Genomic DNA, 20920 nt, shown 5'->3' with positions numbered 1-20920 from the left:
GCCTGTGGTGGGTAATCTCTGAGGGGGCTTGCAACAGGGCAACCCTCCTGGAGTGTGCCTGTCATCAGCGAGCAACTGGGAACCCTAATCTAAGTGCATATGTTCCTGTCCTGAGTACTTTGGATGAGATTTTGACTATACTGGATATAGTAAGACCATGATTTCCCCAATTCAGGCCGGAGTAACTCTGCATAAGACTGCATTGTGCTTTTGTTTTAAAATACTGGGCTGTTTTTAAAAACCCTACATTTATAACATATTAACTTTTATTCCCGGTATAAGAAACTTAAAATAATTTCACACAGGCAATCACAGTTTCATAAATTATACAGAAATTATACAATATGCATGGGCAAGAAAAAGTCACTCATGGAATCACATTACTCAAAGAGGAATTCAGTGTTATGGCCAGCAAAAGTTCTGAAAATTCACAGTTAATCTGTAGTTCAAAGATGCAGAATATTGCACATCATAAAATTGTGAATGCTAAACAGCAGCTTTAGAGTTCTCTTCACAAACATTGGTCATGCAATACTAAAATGAATACAAAATGGCATCATATACCATGGTAAACAGTTACTCACAATGTCAATCAAGTTTTAAATATAGTAGCAAAAAGCTGTAAGTTTTTTCAGTGTAAATCATACTTAAAATTTTACAATTGAACACAGTGTAAAATGAAAAGATATAAAATGCATGTTTGCCACATTAATTTATGAATATCTTCAGTGATCTTCCTTGTCTCTTCCTTTCTTTTCTTTTTCATCCTGCAGTGCACTGCCAAGCTTTTTGATAAGAACAGACAGAACCTTGTCCAAAGGGTCCATAACTCCTCGTTGAAGCCATTTCGGAATTGTAGTTCTTGCATGATGAAAGCCCAGCTTTTGAAGAATATAATCAACACCCACTGGATCAATCTTTCTTCCAGTCCAAGAAATTAATCTAAATTTAAAACATGTTGCCTATGTCAATATGTGAATAAATACACGAAATCCCATTTTTAGAATGTATACATTTTTCTTCTAGGCCAATTAAAGTATTTTACTACTTTCTATATCAGTAATATTTTAGGGAGCATGGTGGTTAAAAAGGATGGTATAGAACAATTAAGTTAATAGGGATGTGCGCTTTGGGTTTCTGATTCGGGAAAAATACCCGAATCAGACCCAATTCGCAAAGATTTGGGATTTCTGAAATGGCTCCAGCATACACGGACCATTTTGGAAACCCTGAATCAAAGATTCCCAAAGCTATTTGTATAGCTTCGGGAAGCTTCAGGGCAAGGGGCTGAAATGTCCCTCTCCATGCTGCTGTGCAGCAGGAGGGAGAGGGACATTTAAACCACTGATCAGCTGTTTGTCAGGGTTTCTGACAAGCAGCTGAGTACAGCTTGCTGGGGTTTAAATTTCCCTCTCCCTGCTGCTGCACAGGCAGGGAGAGGGACATTTAAATCCTGGACTCAGCCGTTGTCAGGGGTTTCCCCCTGCTGCCTGCCAGCTGATAGTTTAAAGGGACCTTTAAAAGGCCAGGTAAGTGGGTTGGAGTGGAGGGGGGTAACTGGGGAGTTGAGGGGGTGGGGCGGGTGGGGGTGCTGGGAGAAAACCCAGCTCCCTGAATCACTTTGGAATGCTCCGAATCTTTACGGAGCATTCTGAAACGATTGAAATACCTGAATCCAAAGTGGCTTGCCGCTTTGGGTTTGGGGTGTTTCTGAATGTTATTTTCTTCCCATCTGAACTAGCATAATCCAATAATAACTCTACCATAGAATTTTACTGGCCATGCAGATTAATGGTTAGATGTAGCATATCACAAAACTCAGTATCAAATACAAAAAAAAATACTGAGCTACCTAAACTAAGCTAAAGCAGTTTGATTTTAACTAAATGCCATACAATTTTTGGTTTTTTAAAAACAAAAAGCAGATTTTTTTTTAAACATTTCAAAATACTTCCCAGTTTTCACTGGAATTAGACCACAGCATCATTTTTGACAGCGTTTTAGCTGCTATCAGATACTCCTTGTTACGGAGACTATTACAAAAATTGTCGCTATTTTCTGAGCGGTACTATTGGATTGGTACAAGTCCTTGTAAATAAAGGGGAAAATCCTGCTAGAAAAACTATTCATTTCTTATGTAATAGACATAGGCCTTCAACTCTGGATTTGTATTGAGCACTCCCAAATGGTAACAAGTTGCAAAAGAAAAATTGATTTAGCTGAGAAATTATTGAGTTGTTATTTGGGCTGTGCTGCTGACTCTGGAAATCTCATCCCCATATTAGGTGGCTTTAAAACAATTAATATATGGCTCACATGTCTCAGGGGCACCAAAGCACTGATTATTCAGGACACTGCTAAGATTCTGTACAGCAGCACTCAAAGAAATACACTGTACTCAGACATTGTGTACAAAAAGTCAATCAGTTAACTGACAAAGTGGGAAGAAAATTAAAATACATACATTAGAATGGCTAAATTGTGTATATACACACACACACACACGGCTTTTTTTCAGCTAGAACGCGGTGGAACGGGGTTCCGGCACCTCTTGAAAATGGTCATATGGCTGGTGGCCCTGCCCTCTGCGCAGCACAGAGGGCAATCTAAACTCCCTTCTATCTAGAGATCAGGGGGCGGGGCCACCAGCCATGTAACCATTTTCTCTGGGGGCAACCCACTGAGTTCCACCACCTCTTTTCACAGAAAAAGCACCCCCCTCTCTCTAACATTTATGTCTTTCTCTATTTTCTATACCTTGAATGAATATGAAATTTTTCTAAACATTCTATACTCCCCCCACCATAAGAATATTAAATTTTTGGATTCCTATGAACAGATGTCTTAGTCTTGTACTGCATATTGATAATTTTTTTATGTGGACTGACCTCATAGGAATATTTTGAAACAGCAGATGCAGAACTGAAATATATGTATCAACATGTTTGCAATATATATTCACACTGGACACTGACTATACTTGAAGCAAAATGTGAATTACCTGAGTGTGGGTTCCAGATGCCATGTGTTGCAGATAAACTCTCTCCAATCTACAGTAGTGTAAGTAATACTGTCTTCTCTCTCAGCAGTGCTGTCATCAACTATGCTGACAGGACTTTTCTGTCCTGGTCGACTAGATAAAATTCGAGGTGGAAAGATGGCTAGGAGATGATAAAAAGTAAAGTTTGCCTCTTAGATCAATATCCAGATCAGATTGTTCATGGAATACAAAAAAGACACTGCTACAGGTATAGAGACACAAGTAATATAAATCTATTTTAGTGGAAGGTTCCTTGCCCTTACCAGGAGTGTTTTGTTTATGACAAAGAAGAGTCACCTACAAAGACCAGTTAGGTGTTGTGCTGCCACTGTTACAGTCTTAGGCTTGCTGGCATGTTGGCCAATGGTTCCTTTTATTATGGCAATCAGGGCAACACTGGTTTGCTGCGTGGGCAGGGCCAACCAGGACAGACTGAACTGGGGATTTCTTTCTGGTCCATTCAATCCTTATTTAAAGAGGCCAGCCCTGAGTGACCTCCTCTTGCAATTTTATTGGATTTTATCTGATTTTACCCAACTTTGATGTTTCACTTGTTTTGCTCCTTGTTTGTATCTTTTTAGCTTTTTTTGTACACCTCTTACAAGATTTTTCAAAATGGCTTAGATGTTTCTTATTACAACTCACAATCAATTATGAATTATGGTAGTTACTACAAAGTTAATTTACCGGTTCGTTACATTTTAAGTGTATTTCGGGAAAAAGATTTTTCAATTCATTTACATTTTTAGTAGATTTACTTTACCTCCATGAACATCTGAACCTAAAGCAATTTGGAGCTAATCAGCAGAAGACAAAAAGCTGTAACACATTGTCCTTCAAGATATAAAAACAGGGTATAAAAACAGAGCCTTCAAAGGGGAAGTGCTCAGTTTTCACACTTGTGACAATTTTTAATTATAACCCATGCCTTCTTCAGATTTCAGGATAGTTTACAAAATAAATTAAAATACAGAATCATAAAACCAATAAGCAATAAAAAGGAACAATAATTACACAAACACTGTGGATTAAATCATATTAAAGTAAAAACGCTCTTTGAAAGAAAAATGTTTTGCATGCCTTCCAAAAAGAAATCCGAGTATGGTATTTCTGTGTTTCCTGGTCTTTCAGGTATATAACTTTTCTACTTGTAAAGAATTTTAAAGTTAAGAACTGGTCTGGCACCTTGAACTGAGCCCAGAAACAAATAGGCAGTCAATGAAGCTGTTTCAAATAGTGGCAGTCCAACCAGTTAAAAGGTGGGTTGCTTTATTCCTCACTCTGTGTAGCTTTGAGACCCTTTGCAAGAGTAGAGATTTACTTGTACAGTGTTCACATCTAAATTATTAGTACTGTCTGCAACAGAATTTCAGCATCATTCCTTATCTTTGGGCTCGGGCAGTAACTCTAAAGGGACAATAAAAATATTTTTTTTAAAAATTGTTTACATTGGCTACATTTGGATGTCATGACAAAAATAGGATTCTAAAATGGATTAAACAAGGACTCTAAACTGAAATTAAAACCTTGGTTTAAATTCCCAGTTTGCAGGAAGGAAACACTCCGATTTGCCCAGAAATCTACATTCAAATGTCATAGCAAACGAGTTTGAATTGAATCTCAAACCAAAATGCTTTCAATCACACTTGGCATATAAGGGTAACAGAGAAGCAATGGGTCGGATGTAGTAGTAGATTTACACTAATATAAGCAGGGGGATTTTTGCTGTATCCATCTTTCAACTGCAAATTTATTCCTCATGTTTTTCGTTGTGGGTCCCCTATCCCTCAAGAACAGCATTTCAGGGAACCCTCTGGGCCTCAGTGAGATGGGGGTGGTGAGAAAATTCCAGTCTGCTGATGGAAATCCCTTCCACTGGATCCAACCCAATATTCATGCCTGTCATGAACAGAAGCTTATTCTGATATCTAAATACAGTGCTGGTGAAAGCCAAAGCAAATTCCATTTTTCTATTGTTGCTCTGAAACACAGCTTGCAAAATGATGTCTCTTTACAGCAGAGAATTAAAAAATTAATTAATGCTGCTGGCTTCTTACTGATTTTGGTGAGTAATGACTGAGGATTTTTTCTGGAAGAAATGTATTAATCAAGAGAAATGCATGTCATCGTTTTTTCTAGCCACTTTTCTACTCTCTAGTTACTCAAAGTGACATACAACTACATTAAAACAAGGGTTATCATATTGAAATATTGTATAAATAATATACTAGTGATAGAAAATGTTATTGTTAATGGATTTGTAACACAAATCAAGACATTGACCTGTATACCTTTTTCCTTTTCTTTAAGGTAGGCAGATACCAAGTCATGCAGGAACATGATCAGTTCAGCATCCATAGTTACACATATGTGATCAGTGAATTCTGTTACTACGCTGCATTCCACCTTTGGCTTAGCATCAGCATCTGAAATGAGATTCTATAAATCAATCTGGCAAAATGAAGTTTACATGTAAGCATGCCCATGTAAAATAGTTATTTTTATCAGCGTGATTAATCAAGGTGTGATCTTGAAGTGAAATGCCTGATGATGCCAGTGGTTCAAGAAACATAGCCTTAGAGCAGTTCTGTACGGGTGATTCTCTTAAGCATTTAAAAAAACAAGCATGATTAACGATTTATAGGAATAACGCAATACCTTTAACATCCTTTTTTTAAAAACCCTCATATTTGTAGAACCTCTGAGATACTAAGGACTGAGTAACTTTTCCCTTCTCTTTTCTGAAGCACTGTAACGCTTAGTTAATGGCTAACTCAAAGTTGAAATTCAATCTGTATTTACCAATGATGTTGTAGTACCAGAATCATACCAGAATCTAGTTCCTTGTTAACTGATTTAAGTTTTTTTTACTTGCTTATGTATCCTCTCCATCTAGTTTTCAAGGTGTGACTTATCTACACTTTGACAAATATTTCTGCATTTTAAGTGAAGGGCTATTAAATTGTTTGCTGTTTAATCGCTAGTGATTTTTTGATATCAGATATGTATAATGTTACAATTACCAAGACTGAAGATCCGTCTGTCACTACCTTCTCTTCTGTCCTTTGTAAGCAACAACTGGAACTAATTTTCTATAATGTTGGAGCTCCATGAAAGCCCTGTTCATTCAAAAGCAGCCAGAACTGGAACCATAGAGAATCTTCCCACTGGAAGGAACCAAGGATGAAGGCACAGTTCTGCCTCCAAAGCAAGAGGGAGGCATAAACTACACCTGAAGTACCTCTACCACTTGTGATCTGATTTCACAAGCATATAGACTTGCGATATATTGTGCATGTCTGAAGATGTTGTGTCTTTTAGTTGGGCTTGTTTGGACCTCTTCAGACCCTGTATTTTTGGGGAGTGCCCGAAGGGGGTGGAGTGTGTAAATTCTCACTGTGTATAGATAGCAAACAAGAAGTCACCCACAATCAGTAGTTAAATTTTATTTTCTTAACATTTTTAGGCCAGATTGAAAACTAAGATCAATTCTCTTGAGCTCTGATATGCAGTAGGCTCACTGTTTAAAAGAATTAAACATGCTATTTTACCTAGCAATGAAGGTTCTTGTGGTTGTTGAACATGAATGGATTTGAAGTCCAACTGCATCCTTGGTAATGCAAAGATTGTTTCAGTCTCATGATTGTAGCTGGAACCACCTCTGAATCCACTTAACAAGCTAGAGCTTTTCACTGTTGTGCTATGCTCTGTGTTGCTTGCATCAACATTTCGAAGGAGATTTAACTCTGGAGAAGAAAAGCAAACACTATCTTTAGTTATCTTGCATAAAACCTCAGATCAGTGTGATAGCTTGACAGCTGGCAAGTTCTACATGGCTACACAGAATTCACTTTAACCATCTCTTTATTCTTGGTAATAATACTAAAAGATACTAATTCTAAAGTTGTCACAGAATCCCCATTCTTAATATATTGCTCTTATTTCAGTTATGTTGTCTGATAATACTGAAGCAGTACTCAAACTTTTAAAACACGCCCCAAATTACCTTCATACAAAAGTATAAGTTAATTATAGATTGTTCTTAATTTATAAAAACTAAATGAAGAACAAATAGTGTGAAGAATGCATTTCCTGTGGAATGTTAATATTATAATGCTTCCCTTCCTTCCAGAGGACTACTAGTAACATATAATGATCAGATACTTCACATTTACAGCCCTGTCCCTCCATTAACACAAACTAGATTAATCAAGGAAAAAAACTGACCATATGCTACATACAGCAGTAAGTAACAGTGCAATCCTATACAGATTTACTCCAATCTAAACCTACTGAAATCTTTTAGCATGGACTGGCGTAACTCTGCAAAGGATTGCACTGTAAATCACTCAAATACTGTTAACTAAGGAGATGCAAGAAATGCTTTGCACCTCTCCTATCCCAGCTAAGTGAGGCAGAGCCATTCTATATACCCCATCTATTAAAATGAGCTAATTAGCTGCCTCAGCTGATTACTTTGAAGATTTGGAAGGAATGCTGGAGTGAGGGAAGAAAGTTTTAATCCTTTCCTTTAATCTCAAATTTAAATAACTCCTCCAAAGTTACAATTAGCTCTGCATATGGAGACTGACACAAGGGTTGAATTAGCTTTTATGTTTTTTGTTTATTAAAAAAAAATAGAAACTCCTAATCATGTTTTCTCCCCCATGTTATCCAGTTTTGCCCTGATAGCAGGTATGTTAAAAGTATTTATAAGGGAAGGAAATATGCTACATGTAATTTAAGCAAAGATTAGAAAATTAACTTAATCTAAAATTTAGACTAAGTCAAAATATTTACCCTATATCAGAATCAAATTCAAGTTGTAAAATTTGTAGACAAAGAACTATTATGATGCAAAAAAAGAGATGCCACAAATAATTAAGAGTCAGACTGGGGTGCAAAATGCAAATAGGAAGACCAGAATGGACTTCAATTGGAGTGAAGAGGGCTGCATCTGACCGCACCCCACATCATCACCTGGCCTCTAGAAAGGGTCCAGAACAGCTAAACATGAGGTTTTGCATTTTTAAATGTCTCTGCCCCTAGCCTGTTCTCAGCTCTTACTTTCCTTTCCCTACCTGTAATCTGAGAGGGACTGGGATATCCTTGGGCTATGCCACCCCACCCCTAACAATCTGGATGGGTCAGTGCTTTCCAAGTTATTCCAAGTACCTCGTGATCAGAGGTGGGAAAGACAAGAAGGGCAGAGAGCAGGCAAGAGAGAGTCCTTAAAATGGAAAGCCTTTGTCTCTAGCTTGCTCTAGACCCAAGTGGAGGCAGCAACATTGAAGGAGAAGGTACTGCTGCTCTAAGACAGCAAGGGGAGGGCTGGTCACCCTGGTTGCTACCCAGAGCAACTGTCCAAATAAAGTGAGTGGCCACTTGGGGGTGCGAAACCTGTGGGAAGAGCAAAGAAGGAAGTGAGTAGCACATAGCAAGACCGAATGCTAAGACATCTCTGCTACCCCCTCAGAAGCAGCATTTTTAGCTTTCCTCAAAGGAGGGGAAATTTCTTTGAGGCAAGAGGGTCACAAGCCTGTCTGATGCAGAGGAAATGTTTTCCCTACTCTGGGGAGAGATTAATGCTTCATAGTGGTGTTCTTTCCACAGGGGAAGGACAATTTCTCCCCTGAGAAGCCTGTGATGATGCAAGCCACTTGGACTCAGGCTGAAGTATGAATGCTTCCCTTCCCCAGTTGCACAGGAGAGGGCACCAGGGGCTGTGCTGCATGGCTCCATGGTGTGCAGGTTTTGCCCCCTTGAGTTAGAGAATTTCTGATCTTCACTTTACAACAATTCATATCTTTAATACTGCTACTCACTGATCAATTAAGATAGTACTTGAAATATAAATTAGCATTGTAGCATTCTTTAGTAAATATGCCACAGTCCAAGGGAACAACTATTTACTGGAAACACAGTAACCACTATCCACATTCTCAGCAATAATATCATTTGTATATCTGGTTGCTTTACCAAGTAGATGTTGTAAAACACTTCTAAAGGATTTACATTGGAAAGGCTACAAATCTATACCATTCAGTAACCAGTAATCAGGTCAGCAAACAGAAATCTGGCAGACTTGTAAGGCCTCACCTTCATTTCTTGTAGCTGTAACATAATTGAACCATTCTTTTACACTTGCAACTCCATGTGGTGGGTTTTCATGACGCCGCCTTGTGATCTTGGTGATTGTTGCCATTGGACTCTCTAGAGCTCCACAAGGCTTTGTGACCATAGTATTATGTCCCAAATGGAAGTCCAGTGTTTGCACAACGTATGTAGAATGCTCACTAGAACCTGTGGGGATAGAAGTTTAAAAACATGGCTATTTGATCACTGAGTAAGTTCATAATCTTGTTAGATATGATTTAGTTAAAAACTGTCAAGTTGACCCAAACCCAAATTTGAAACCCTTTATGTACCTCATATACTACACACACACACACACACTTGATCTTAGCCAAAAGGCCAAGAAGCGATGTACCTCATATATACATTGGTACGATGTGTGCCAATATTAAGTCTGACATACAGCCCTCACTTCAGCTGGTTTGGTTAGAGTGGTCTGGCTGGGACCATGGAGACATGGGTTTAAATACTCTGTCATGAAGCTTACTTAATTACCCTGGGCTAGTTACGATATCTTAGACTGTTATTTACAGGGAAGTTGTGAAGATAAAATGGAGGAAGGAAAAACCACACATTTTGCCTCGAGCTCTTTGGAAGAGGAAGAGTGGGATAAAAATGTGATAGCTACCTGGCTAGCTAAGGAGATGTGCTTCTAAAAAGGTTTAGAAATCTAAATTACAATTAAAGTGAAAAAGTCCCCTTTAAAAAGTTACAAAAATATTTAGCTACCTTCTTGCCAAATTTTCTGCGCTTCTGTCCAAAAGGCAATGTTTGGTTCTTCAAGGTGAAATAAAGCCCATGATTTTGAGCGAAAATTAGGTCCATGGAAACATGCCAATGTCATGTGATTTCCATGCAAGCTCATAGAGCCTCCAAATTGCATTCCATCTTCCGGTAAAGGATTCTGAAATAAGGATATGTGGCACCCTGACACCACCTTTAAGACTCCCGGCCAGTGGCGATGATGAGCTGCATCAAGTACTAGAAAATAACATACACAGGAAGCTCAAATCTGTACTGATGTGAACTTCAAAGAAGCAAACAATATATAAAGTCTAAAACTCGTATGCCAACTCACAAAGATGACAAGGAATTTCACTGATATACATCCAACTCTGCTGAATTTATTCACCCCAAAGGAAAGAGGGAAACAGCAATATCAAGAACTTTTTTTTTTTGCAAATATCAGCCAGATTTGGCTCTTAAAGAAATTTGATCAACCCAGTATATGAATTTACTTTTCATATCAACTTGGAAACAACAGTTCTAGTCATTGGGTTGGATCCAATGATCCATAAGAACAAAGAATATGGATCTTTCCCTTGTTCCCCTTTCTGACCACAGGAAAGTTGACTCCCAGGGTTATGGTGCTCACATAGACTAACAGACATGCAGTTGGGCATGGAAACAAAATTGCCCTCTCCTCCCTCTTCTGTCAGCACAGCTCCACTGATAGAAAAAATTAAGCAGGCCAATTTTAGCCCTTCCCCTACTCTGTGCAGCCTCCCTGAGTCTATGTGAGTTCCACAGCCCTCAGAATCAATTTTCCTGGGGTCAGAAAGGACTGCTGGCAGGAAGGAAACAACAGAAAGATTTGTATATGTCAGTGCTTTCTGCTAATGGATTGTTGAATCCGACTCTTTAAAAGGTATAATACTCATAAAGGTAGGCTGACCATTGTACAAGAGGAACTGGATTTGTTTTAAGAATCGTAAAGCTTTGATGCACATATAGACTGTTATGTTTCTGCTTCCAAACTTCCATTTTGGCAATGGAAAAGGATCTTCATCTCAAAGCACTTATGCCTTAATGCTGTGAAGGTTTACAACAACTTATCAGCATTTGTTAAACATACATGTGACAACATTTAATACCAACATTAATATTTACATGTTCAGTATATCTAAGTCTGAAATGTAGCTTTTAATTAAGAAACAACCTGGAAAAGGAAAATATACACATTAATACACACATTGCTGATGTGAGCTTTTCTCTACATTGACCACAGTTTTGGGAGGCAGATAAGGAACAGGTCCCCAGGTGGACAAAGCTCTCTTGCTGGTATCAAACTGCTGAGTAAAGAATTCTTGGAGCTTCATTCCTATTTTGATGAGGTCTGGAGTAGTTGATCTGGAAATCATTACTTGAAAAATATCCCATTTTAAATCTCCATGGACAAATATTTCACTAGAATGCAAAAATGAGAATATCCCTTGTGAGCTTGTTTATTTAAACTATCTCTAAGTATACAAAAATATACAGGGTGGTTTACAAAAGGGTGGTTAACAGAAAGAAAGAGTAATAAATGCAAATTTAAAGAGTCACTCAATAAAATTGATCTCTCATCAGTGAAACCATCGACATATATAAAAACAGAAATCAATATAATCTAAACCATAAAATCTATTTGAGAAGCATAAAAGCAAGCCACAAAGGCCAATAAAATAAAACAAATAAAATATGGAATAAAATTACAGTTAAAAGCTTGGGTAAATGCAAATGTTTAGTCTGGCACTTAAATACAGTACGGCACAAGTGGGGGACCCACAAGGACTTGCAAGGGGAATCTCATTTTTTCTTTCCCCATGATTTCCTCTTTTGCTTCCCTGAAAGCCAGTTAAGCCTTTCTACTTTTCTTGCTTCCTTCTCTCCTTCTAACCCAGCAGCCAACATACCTTTATCTGTCTCCCTGTCCATCTTCAGCTTTCCTCCTTGGCTCTCCTCCTTGGGAAAACTCTGTGCAGTGCTGAACACCGGGCCAGGTGTATTTGCATAGCAGGGAACCTGCAAGGACTTGTGTGTGTGTGTGGGGGGGGGTCCAGTTTCCCCTTTATCCCCTTCCCTACACCTCTTTCCCTCCTCTTGGCAGCCTTGTACCTTCACTTTTCCTGGCCTCCTTCCCATCCACCAAGCAACCTACCTTTTATCTGCGCCCAACCTTCAACTATATTTATTATTTATTTACTTCATGTATATCTCACCATTTTCCACAAAAGGGACCCAAAACAGCTTACATCATTCTCCTCTCCTCCATTTTATCCTCACAACAACCCAGTGCGGTAGCCTGAGAGTATGAGACTGGCGCAAGATCACCCAGTGAACTTCCATGGCAGAGTTGGGAGTCAAACCTGTGCCTCTCAGATCCTAGTCTGAAACTCTAACAACACAACACTGTCTTGTGTGATGGCTGCTGTTGAACAGTAGTGAGTAGCTTGGCCTGGGTGAGTCATGGAACTGGTAGCAAACTGCCCAGTGCATGCTGCCAGGCCTGGCCCTGGTGTCTCCTCTCTCAAGGGCTAAAACATTCCTGGAAGTGGCCCTGTTCCCTCCCCTGTATTTTACTGACAGAAACCAAGGCTTGAAGGCTAGTAATACAGTTTTAGTTGCCACCTACCAATGGCCAAATAAGGCATTTATTTCTTAAAGCTACAGGTGCTGCTTAGATTCTTTAGATTCTTCTACAAACCTGTGTTTTTCGCAGGTTTGTAGAAAGATCTGTCTTGTCTGTTCATTACTCAAATCACTAGATTTAAGTATATACAGATGGGACCATGTTGAGAATTAGATATACAGTTATTACAGATGAGCCTAAAGGAGGGAAGGTATTCCAAAGTCCAAGTGACACTACCAAGCAAGCTGTCTCTAGTCACCTCACTTTTGCAGGTGGGAGCACAGAGAGAAGGGATTGAGATTATTATTTTTAATATTATTATTTTATTCCATTTTTAGCCTGCCCTCCCTGTGAATGCAGATGAAGTCCTTAACTGGTCAACCAGAATTGGTGTTATCTGCCAAAGGTAATAAAAGGCACTGAGAATAAAAGGCACGGAGAAGATCTGAAACTTAAACTGCAAGCAAGGATCCAGCAGCACCCCAAAGCTATGAACCTGCTCTTAGGAAATACAACAACCTCCAGGACTAGCTGAACCCGCAGTCCTCAACCAGTCTTCCACCTGGTCTGAACTATGTGTCAGTTTATTTGCCCTCAGATATCCCATTGACTTCTCCAATCATTTGTTCAGTGCATGTGCATGATTCAGAAAAGGGAGAAGTAGAACTGGGTATCATCTACATCTGGCTGGCACCTCACTCCAAATCCCCAGCTGGTCTTTCCCAATGGTTTTACGTACACATTAAATAGCGTGGGAGACAAGATGGACTCCTGCAGGGCCCCACAGAATAAATGTCATGGGGCTGAGCAGCAGTGTTCCAGTACTATCTTGTGCAACTGCCTGGCCAAGTAAGCGCAGAACCACTGAAGCACTGCGCCCACACTCTCATCCCAGCTGGCCTCATCAGAACAATACTATGTTGTCTGATGATACTGAAAGGTGCAGAGAGGTCCAGGACAATCAACAGAATCCTATCACCCTTTGGACAAAGACAGTGAAAAAGGGTGACCAAGGACGTTTCTCAAACCCAACCCTGAATCCCTGTTGAAATTGGTCATATTCTTTGATTCTGAAGAAATCTTGTTTAATATATACAACTTTAGCAGGCACAACATGTATGACTTAAGGAAGCATTATTCTTTGATTTGAAATCACATGTGCAAGCGCATACATCTTACCTTTTATCAGTAATGCTGGAATCCAAAGTGTTATATAGATTAACTTTCCATTCATCCTGTAGTTTAAGGTCAGCATTACTGAAAATGCCCATTAAGATACTGGATCCCATGTAGTCAACACGTGCTTCAGTAGAGCCCATAGTAATCTGAATTTTGTGACTTGGTTGCTGGTTTGGATGTTCAGAAATATGAGCTGAAAAACAATTATTAATTCAGTGGCTTAGCAGCAAAGGGATCTCCTTTCCTGTAAGATCTGGAGTTCCCCATTATCTTCTGAGGAACAAGCAGCCCTCTCCTGCAGTATATGACTTGAACTGCATAAGCTAGCTACAACTGTTTGCTCTACTTGTATCCCAAATTCCTTTGAACTCAAGGCAGTTCACATTATGATAAACAATACAACCTAATAAAATATCAACGATTTAGAACTAAAGAGCAAAGCAGAAATTGATACTTACCAAATATGCCAACAGTAGATAAACACCTGAACAATTAAAATTGTCTCACTCCTTTCATAGTTTTCCTTTAATAGACTTTACAACCTTTACAAAAAAATAGATAGTGAAGTTGCTTGCCTAACCTCTGCAGGGAGCTGATTCCACAAAGCAGGTGCAAACCACCAAAAGGCCCTTTTTCTCACAGTTACAGACTTGGGTAAGCAGTACAAGGGACTGCCCATTAAGACTATAGAGCAGATCTTGAGAGCTGTGTAAATTCAGCTTTTGGGTTTGCCAAAACACCAGCCGTTTTCTGAGTAAGAAAATATGTCTAAAATGGTATTGAGGGTAGGTGGGCAAGAGCTAAGCCAGTATAAGGCAACCCCCTCCCCATATTTGTTTAACTTTGTATTTTTCAACTTTAATAAATTACTTTGGATTAGGCTGCAGCAGGTTTTTAAAATTACAATAAGGCTAGCATGTATAGCAGTGCATTTAAGTGTATACAGCCCTTCACATATTATCTCTTTAAAAACCCTTACAAAAGCCTGTTTAGGTAGATTGATACTATTAATTAGATTGATACTATTAATTAGATTGATACTATTAATTGATACTATTCTTTGACAAGCAGTATTTGAGGTGATCTAATTAATTTGCCTACCTACCAATGTTTGTACTAAGTACCCAAATGTTCAGAAAGTTAACAGCCAGTGAACATATGTCATTCAGGTTTTGCCAGCTCATTAAATGAAATGTGCTATGGAAATCAGCTCTCAAGATCTAAACAGCACACTAGGAGATGGCGATGAGCAGAATGAAGGAGTGAATGCTGGGCACAATCCAGCTAAAGTCGTGACTTTTAAAAGCCAGTGACTTCACAGCTTAGCATAATAGGAATGATGTAACTGCCTCCATTCTCTTTTAAGGATGTGATAACTTGTTCTAACTGTAGGGAGAACCAAAATTAGTAACACATACCTTTTTAAAGAACGCATAACTGATATGCTTGCTCAGTTAATACAGTCAGCAATAACAGATGCAAGCTGTTTTCCCAACTTACCCACCATCTCCAAGGCGTTAACATCTATGGTTCCTCCAACCACTCCTCCTCTAGAATCCAAATGGGATCTTCCCAGACCAACTGACATGCTAATTTCCCGATCTCTGTTACTGCCCACAGATAAACGACCTTGGCTCTTCAAACCACTAGTAGTCCACCTGAAATAGACACAAAAAGAAAAATATGGTCCAGCACATGAACCGATCATATGCCAAATACACACAAGTTGCAAGAAGCATTTAAAACTGCCAAAGTAGTAATATCATTGTTTTTGTTGCAACAGATAGAAAAGAGTTGTGTAGTAAATTTCCCATTTTAAAAAGAAAATGTACTTATGGATCTGAGAAACAAAACTGAAACTCTCTCCCCCTAGGCCCACTTAGAGGGAGGTTCTATCACAGGATAACAGATCTAAAGATATTTGTCTCTTCCTGTGATCAATCTATGGTCCTCAATGTTGCTCACTGATGTTTGAAGAGTTCCACATTCATCTAACAGGAAGTGGGGTGAAAGTGAGTACCTTCATGGACCAAAAGCTGATTCTCAACACACAAACTATGATGAAAAATTTCTTCTCATCACAGAAGATCAGAAATTATAATTTTAATAAACTATGTATTAACTTACGTAGTGTTTCCCATTACATTGCTCATGTTCATCTGGACATTTAGTTGTTTTAAATTCATAGCAAACACAACCAGGGTTTCCCACGGAGTCACCTGCTGACCTCCAGCTTTGTTCGATTTATTGAAAGGAGTTGAGGTTTTTGAGAGTGCATCTAAACCAAAACAAGACCAGGACAATTTCATTTTAAAACAGCAACCTCTCAGCTTGTTGAAGTGAGACCCACTTGTAAACTTACTCTGGTAAGTATTTGGGGCAGGGGAGAATATGTGCAAAGCAATTCCATACAACCTCCCCAATGTAAAATACAAAAGTCTTACATCTGTTACCAATGAACAAGTTCACACTTTTAAATTTTTTAAAATATTTATGACTATATACCTTTACTGAGTCATGTATTTCATGACAATTTCCCACATTATGCTGAGGCAAACCCCAATTTGCTCTCAAGCCTCCCAGAGCTCTCACTCCTAGCTCACTGTGTTCCATCTCCTGGCCTTGCAGGCCACCTGAGATAGCTGCAATGCACTTTTGAGAACCATTGTATTAAAAAGAACTGCAATGTATGTATTTATTGTAGACTTAGCCCAGACAAGCCTGATCGCATCAGATCTCAGAAGCTAAGCAGGGTCAGCCTTGGTTAGTAATTGGATGGGAAACCTCCAAAGAAGACAAGAGTTCAAGAAAACACACTGTTCCCAAATCACCAAATATATATATTAAAAAATTTCTTGTTGGTCATGTATATTATGAGCTCTTCATTCATTAGCTTCCTCATTAAAACACATCAATCAAATTTGTTTCCACCAAACAGACTAATTTCAAGATTGTGACAATATTCTCACACTATGGTTGCATTCACCAAGAACATCCATTTGGCATATTAACAGGGCATTTAAAAAAATGGAAATGCTCCTATCCTGTGATATTGAATCATGTGAGCCTTCCCCCCCCCTCTTGTGTCTATACATCTTGAATTATGATCATTTTTCCCCTTTAGGATTATGGGTAGAACTTCATCTCATTTCAACCTATTCTAACTTTCAGTGAGATTTAGTCAGCCAAAACAGATTCTCTAGTATTTGTGGTTCAGGTGACCATAATGTAAATAAACAGATTTTCCATAGCGAATTATGGATACTCTTATTAGCTCCAGCTGCATATATACACTTAGTAATATTACACAGTAATCTATGAATTTAAACAGTACAAATTATCTTTGTACCTCTCTGGGGAACTGAAGAGTCTGATACACTCCTGGATCTTGAAACTGCAGGGGATTTTAAGTTATGAGCTGCTGCTCCAGGTGACATATTACTGCTCGTGCTGTGGTCATTGAAAACATTAGGGGACTGAGCCATGTGGGTAAATGAAGCAGACTGGCTGGGCTGCTCCCAGGTCCTACAGTATGCTTTTCGTGATGATTCCGGAGACATGTGTTGGTTTACTCCTTCAATAGAATCCGGAGTCCCAGGGCCAGAAGTTTCTGCAAAATTTTATTTTATTAGCATTGCACAAGAGATGACTAGGAGCTAAAATAAGATTATTGCAGCATGCATTGCTCTGTAGTGTACTCTATTTTTTATGCCCCTCCAATGTCAGTGGGTCACCAACTTGAAGTAGAACGATTAGTAACTCCTAAGACTGATCCTCATTTGCAAAATGCTCAACTTTAAAGCTAGAGGAGAGTAAACAAAGGAAGGGATAACTCAAAATATATCTGCACATATTAAAAAAATACCCGCTCAGTAACATTTCCATACTAGAGGTCTTTTCTACACAATGTACTGTCAACATCTGCCAGTCAGATCCTCTGTACAAGCCTTCCAAGTCTCCCTCCCACATATATCTCCAACTCATCTACTCAAGAGAACGAAAAAGAGAATTATTTCATCGCAGTTTTACAGGCTATGCAATTTCTTATTACACCTTTCAGAGTACATTAAAAGAAAGACGTTATCTCTCCATGTATCTTAGTATGGTTAGCTTACTCCCTGAAGACTTACAGCAAAAAACAGTTATGTTTATACCATGTGAGAGAATCTGGCTTAAAGCAGAAGGACGAAGCAATTAGTAAAGCTGTCTCCAAGTTCTGGCAATTCAGGCCTTCGTTGCTTCACCAGGGAGAGAACTGCAGCAGATTATGATTCTCCTTCTGCCTGTTAGATTTTATGCAATTATTCCTGTGCAGCAGCTTTGCCTCTGAAGCAACAATGACTGTACAAAAATGTCATTCTGAAGATTCTTCTGATTGTTCCCTCCAGGAGGGACCCAGAAAACCACAAGGAGAGTTACAATTGCAAAACACAGAAGTCCTCCGTGCCCTATACAAGTACTGCAGGTCAGGGAAACCTCAGGAAAACGAGGAATGTAGTGAAAGAAGAAGTCATGGACACTGCAGAGCCCTCCTTCCATGAGCATCTTCCATTTGTGCAAGGGGTGTGGAAATGATTCTTTGATCAATTCTGTTTTCCTAATTAAAGTCTGTTACTCAGATTCCCATAAATCAATAAAGCAGCAAAAAGCCAATTTTAAATTTTCTATTAAGGAAACTTTGAAGATGACAATGCATGTGAAGGGAAAGTTCAGCCTTCCATCTTTTTTTACATTTTGAAGAACTTTCAAAATAAGCCATGCTGGGTTCTCCTATATTATCTTTGAATAACTACATTTTCCTATCGCCTCAGCATCTAGTCATTGTTGACCCTCACTGAGATTGCTGTACCTTTGCTGCCTTCTGTTGCCCTATGTATTTCCACCATAAAAAGTCTCTGTAAAAAACATCACAAGAGGCCATTTCCACTGCACCTTTGAATGTTTTCTTTCCATGTTCAAACAGCCCTATACTTCAAATGCAGAAATAATTACAGGAACGATTATTATTAAATTGTATAAATTAATTATTTAAAGTAAATGAAATTATAGATATCCAACATGATGTTGTGGTTAGAGTGCTGAACTAGGATGTGGGACTACCAGGTTCAAATCCACAATTTACCATGGAAGCTCGCTCAGAGACCTTGGGCCAGTCACACAGTTTCAGCATAACCTACCTCACAAGGTTGTTGTGAAGATAATACAGAGGAGAAGAGAATAACATAAGCTGCTTTGGGTCCCGATTTGGTAGAGAAGTGAAATAAAGGAATCAAATCAAAAATGCGAAGTAAGTAGCAATTTAAAAAATCTTTATAGTGTAACGTGGGCTATTTTTCCTTCCAAATTCATGGGCAGCATACTTAAGACTTATTAATTGTTCACTTACCTGGCAAATTTATGGTTTGGTCACCCAGAAAAAGACGCCTTGCGATGCTCCTTCTGTACCAGGCTCGTGGGAAAGCTAAAATCTCACTTAGTCTCCTCATGTCATACTTAAAAGAAGCAGATCCTATATCACAAACAGCTAAAAAAAATAAGGAATCAGCATTATGAAAGAAGTTTGTTTTACCTTATATGTTTTACCTTATACTCAGTACCTTAAACATGTGAAACATTTCTAAAGGAAAAGAGAAGTACTGATTATAATGCAAAGCATATTAGAAGCCGAAATAGCAGAAGTTTTCCCTCTGAAGCTTCTCAGTGTGGCCCCCACCCTCTGCTTTACCTGCTTACTCTTTGCCTTCTGAAAGTTGTGGCCACCACCAGACAGGTCTATAACCCAGTCAGCAACCGTTAAATGGTGTGCCTACAGCAGTAGAAGATTCCTCTAAGTAAGTGCTAATAGATTCTTATAAGTCTGTACTCCTTTGGTAATAAAAACTAGATTTTTCACCTCAATAGCTAATGCCACAATTCTCTGTCATCAGTTATAAACAGATCAAAGGACTCATCTCGATTAGAGATATTGAGGTGGATCCTTTTCTCAATCACCAACCAGGCTTGCTGCCAAACCCACAGATTCCAATTTTCTTTTTGGAATTTTGGAGCTTTGCCTTGGGTGGACTCCGGCTCAAAACAAAGCCTTGTTACTAAAGAACATGAGTCCTGGTAAGTCATGGTAGGCTCAACTTATTTCCATTGTTTGGAAACTGCAAACACAGTGGAAAGGCAGTGCTCTCTGTTCGGCAGGATTCTGCTGTTTGAAAGCATTGAAGGCCTAACCTGAAAAAATTTACATCTCACTCATTTAAAACCGTTTTATTGAAGTGAAAATATGTATCGAAGGATATGCTACCATTATTTATTTGTTTGGTTTTAATACCACTTTCATTTGGTTAAAAACTAGACTGAGGCCAACACTTTAAAAATGTATAAATACCAGATATGTTTATTAACGTGGTGTCCATCTTGCTTGCAGTTTTGCTTGAAGATGGACTCTCAAAAAAGGAAGCACCTCCTGAACGCCTTATTCTTGACAGACTAACTTTCACAAACTCAAGATTGATGCTTAATGAATCTTTTCGGCCAGTAACTGAAGAGGGTTCTTCATCTACATTTCCTGAAAGCATGAAACACAAAACAGCTGACTTCATTGAATAAGGAAAAACCCAAAGTGTTGCCAGTTCTGAGTTTAGTGCAGTGGGGGCACATACTTTGGTTTATATGATGATTAAATATAATACCAAAATTAGAATATTCAGTCCTTTGCAAAAACATATTTGCAAATTATATTCCATGTACTATATCAAGGGAATGGGATTATGCATAAACAAATTCTAAGATGAGCATATGCAGAATGTACATTCACAAGCATGCTAACGTTTTGTTTGTTCGAATAGTTTACTTTGAACAAGGGTTGGACATCTGACTGATCATAAAAGATTTGGTCAATTGAGTTGTCAAATATTGGTCATATTTTTAAGTAATTAAATTTACTCAGAACAAAAACCTCCCTAAGATCAACAGATTTGGCACCTATGTTAATTAATATAGGAAATAAATTTAATTTGTTTCACAATAAAAGGTGTTTAAACATGTAATAAACTAACTTTTAATAATGTTAAGTTTTCTACAATTAATTAAACGCTTTCATTTGGCTTTTATAGTCCGTGGGCCAGGAGCTAAAATTTGACATGCTAGTATCAACAAGGTGGCAAAACTTTACGTTTTTCTGA

The 20920-nt window shown here is 38.6% G+C and overlaps 1 protein-coding gene across 1 annotated transcript in view; it reads right to left on the bottom strand.

The window, feature by feature from the left end:
• Positions 1 to 20920, bottom strand: part of BLTP1 (bridge-like lipid transfer protein family member 1) — a 169645-nt gene continuing 148725 nt past the window's right edge. Inside the window, exons 78-90 of the mRNA XM_054989703.1 lie at positions 20125 to 20304; positions 19132 to 19269; positions 17095 to 17355; positions 15873 to 16023; positions 15246 to 15403; positions 13746 to 13938; positions 11148 to 11362; positions 9905 to 10156; positions 9140 to 9343; positions 6592 to 6786; positions 5332 to 5466; positions 3002 to 3161; positions 1 to 942 (exon numbers count right to left, since the gene is read on the bottom strand). Of these exons, the coding sequence (XP_054845678.1) occupies positions 726 to 942; positions 3002 to 3161; positions 5332 to 5466; positions 6592 to 6786; positions 9140 to 9343; positions 9905 to 10156; positions 11148 to 11362; positions 13746 to 13938; positions 15246 to 15403; positions 15873 to 16023; positions 17095 to 17355; positions 19132 to 19269; positions 20125 to 20304 (2459 nt within the window). The 3' untranslated portion in view covers positions 1 to 725. The remainder of the gene's footprint in view (positions 943 to 3001; positions 3162 to 5331; positions 5467 to 6591; positions 6787 to 9139; positions 9344 to 9904; positions 10157 to 11147; positions 11363 to 13745; positions 13939 to 15245; positions 15404 to 15872; positions 16024 to 17094; positions 17356 to 19131; positions 19270 to 20124; positions 20305 to 20920) is intronic.

This window comes from Eublepharis macularius, chromosome 10 (assembly GCF_028583425.1).
Source record: "Eublepharis macularius isolate TG4126 chromosome 10, MPM_Emac_v1.0, whole genome shotgun sequence".
Taxonomy (NCBI): domain Eukaryota; kingdom Metazoa; phylum Chordata; class Lepidosauria; order Squamata; family Eublepharidae; genus Eublepharis; species Eublepharis macularius.
Note: the sequence above shows the minus strand (reverse complement) of the source record. Positions and strands in the feature narration are given on the sequence as shown.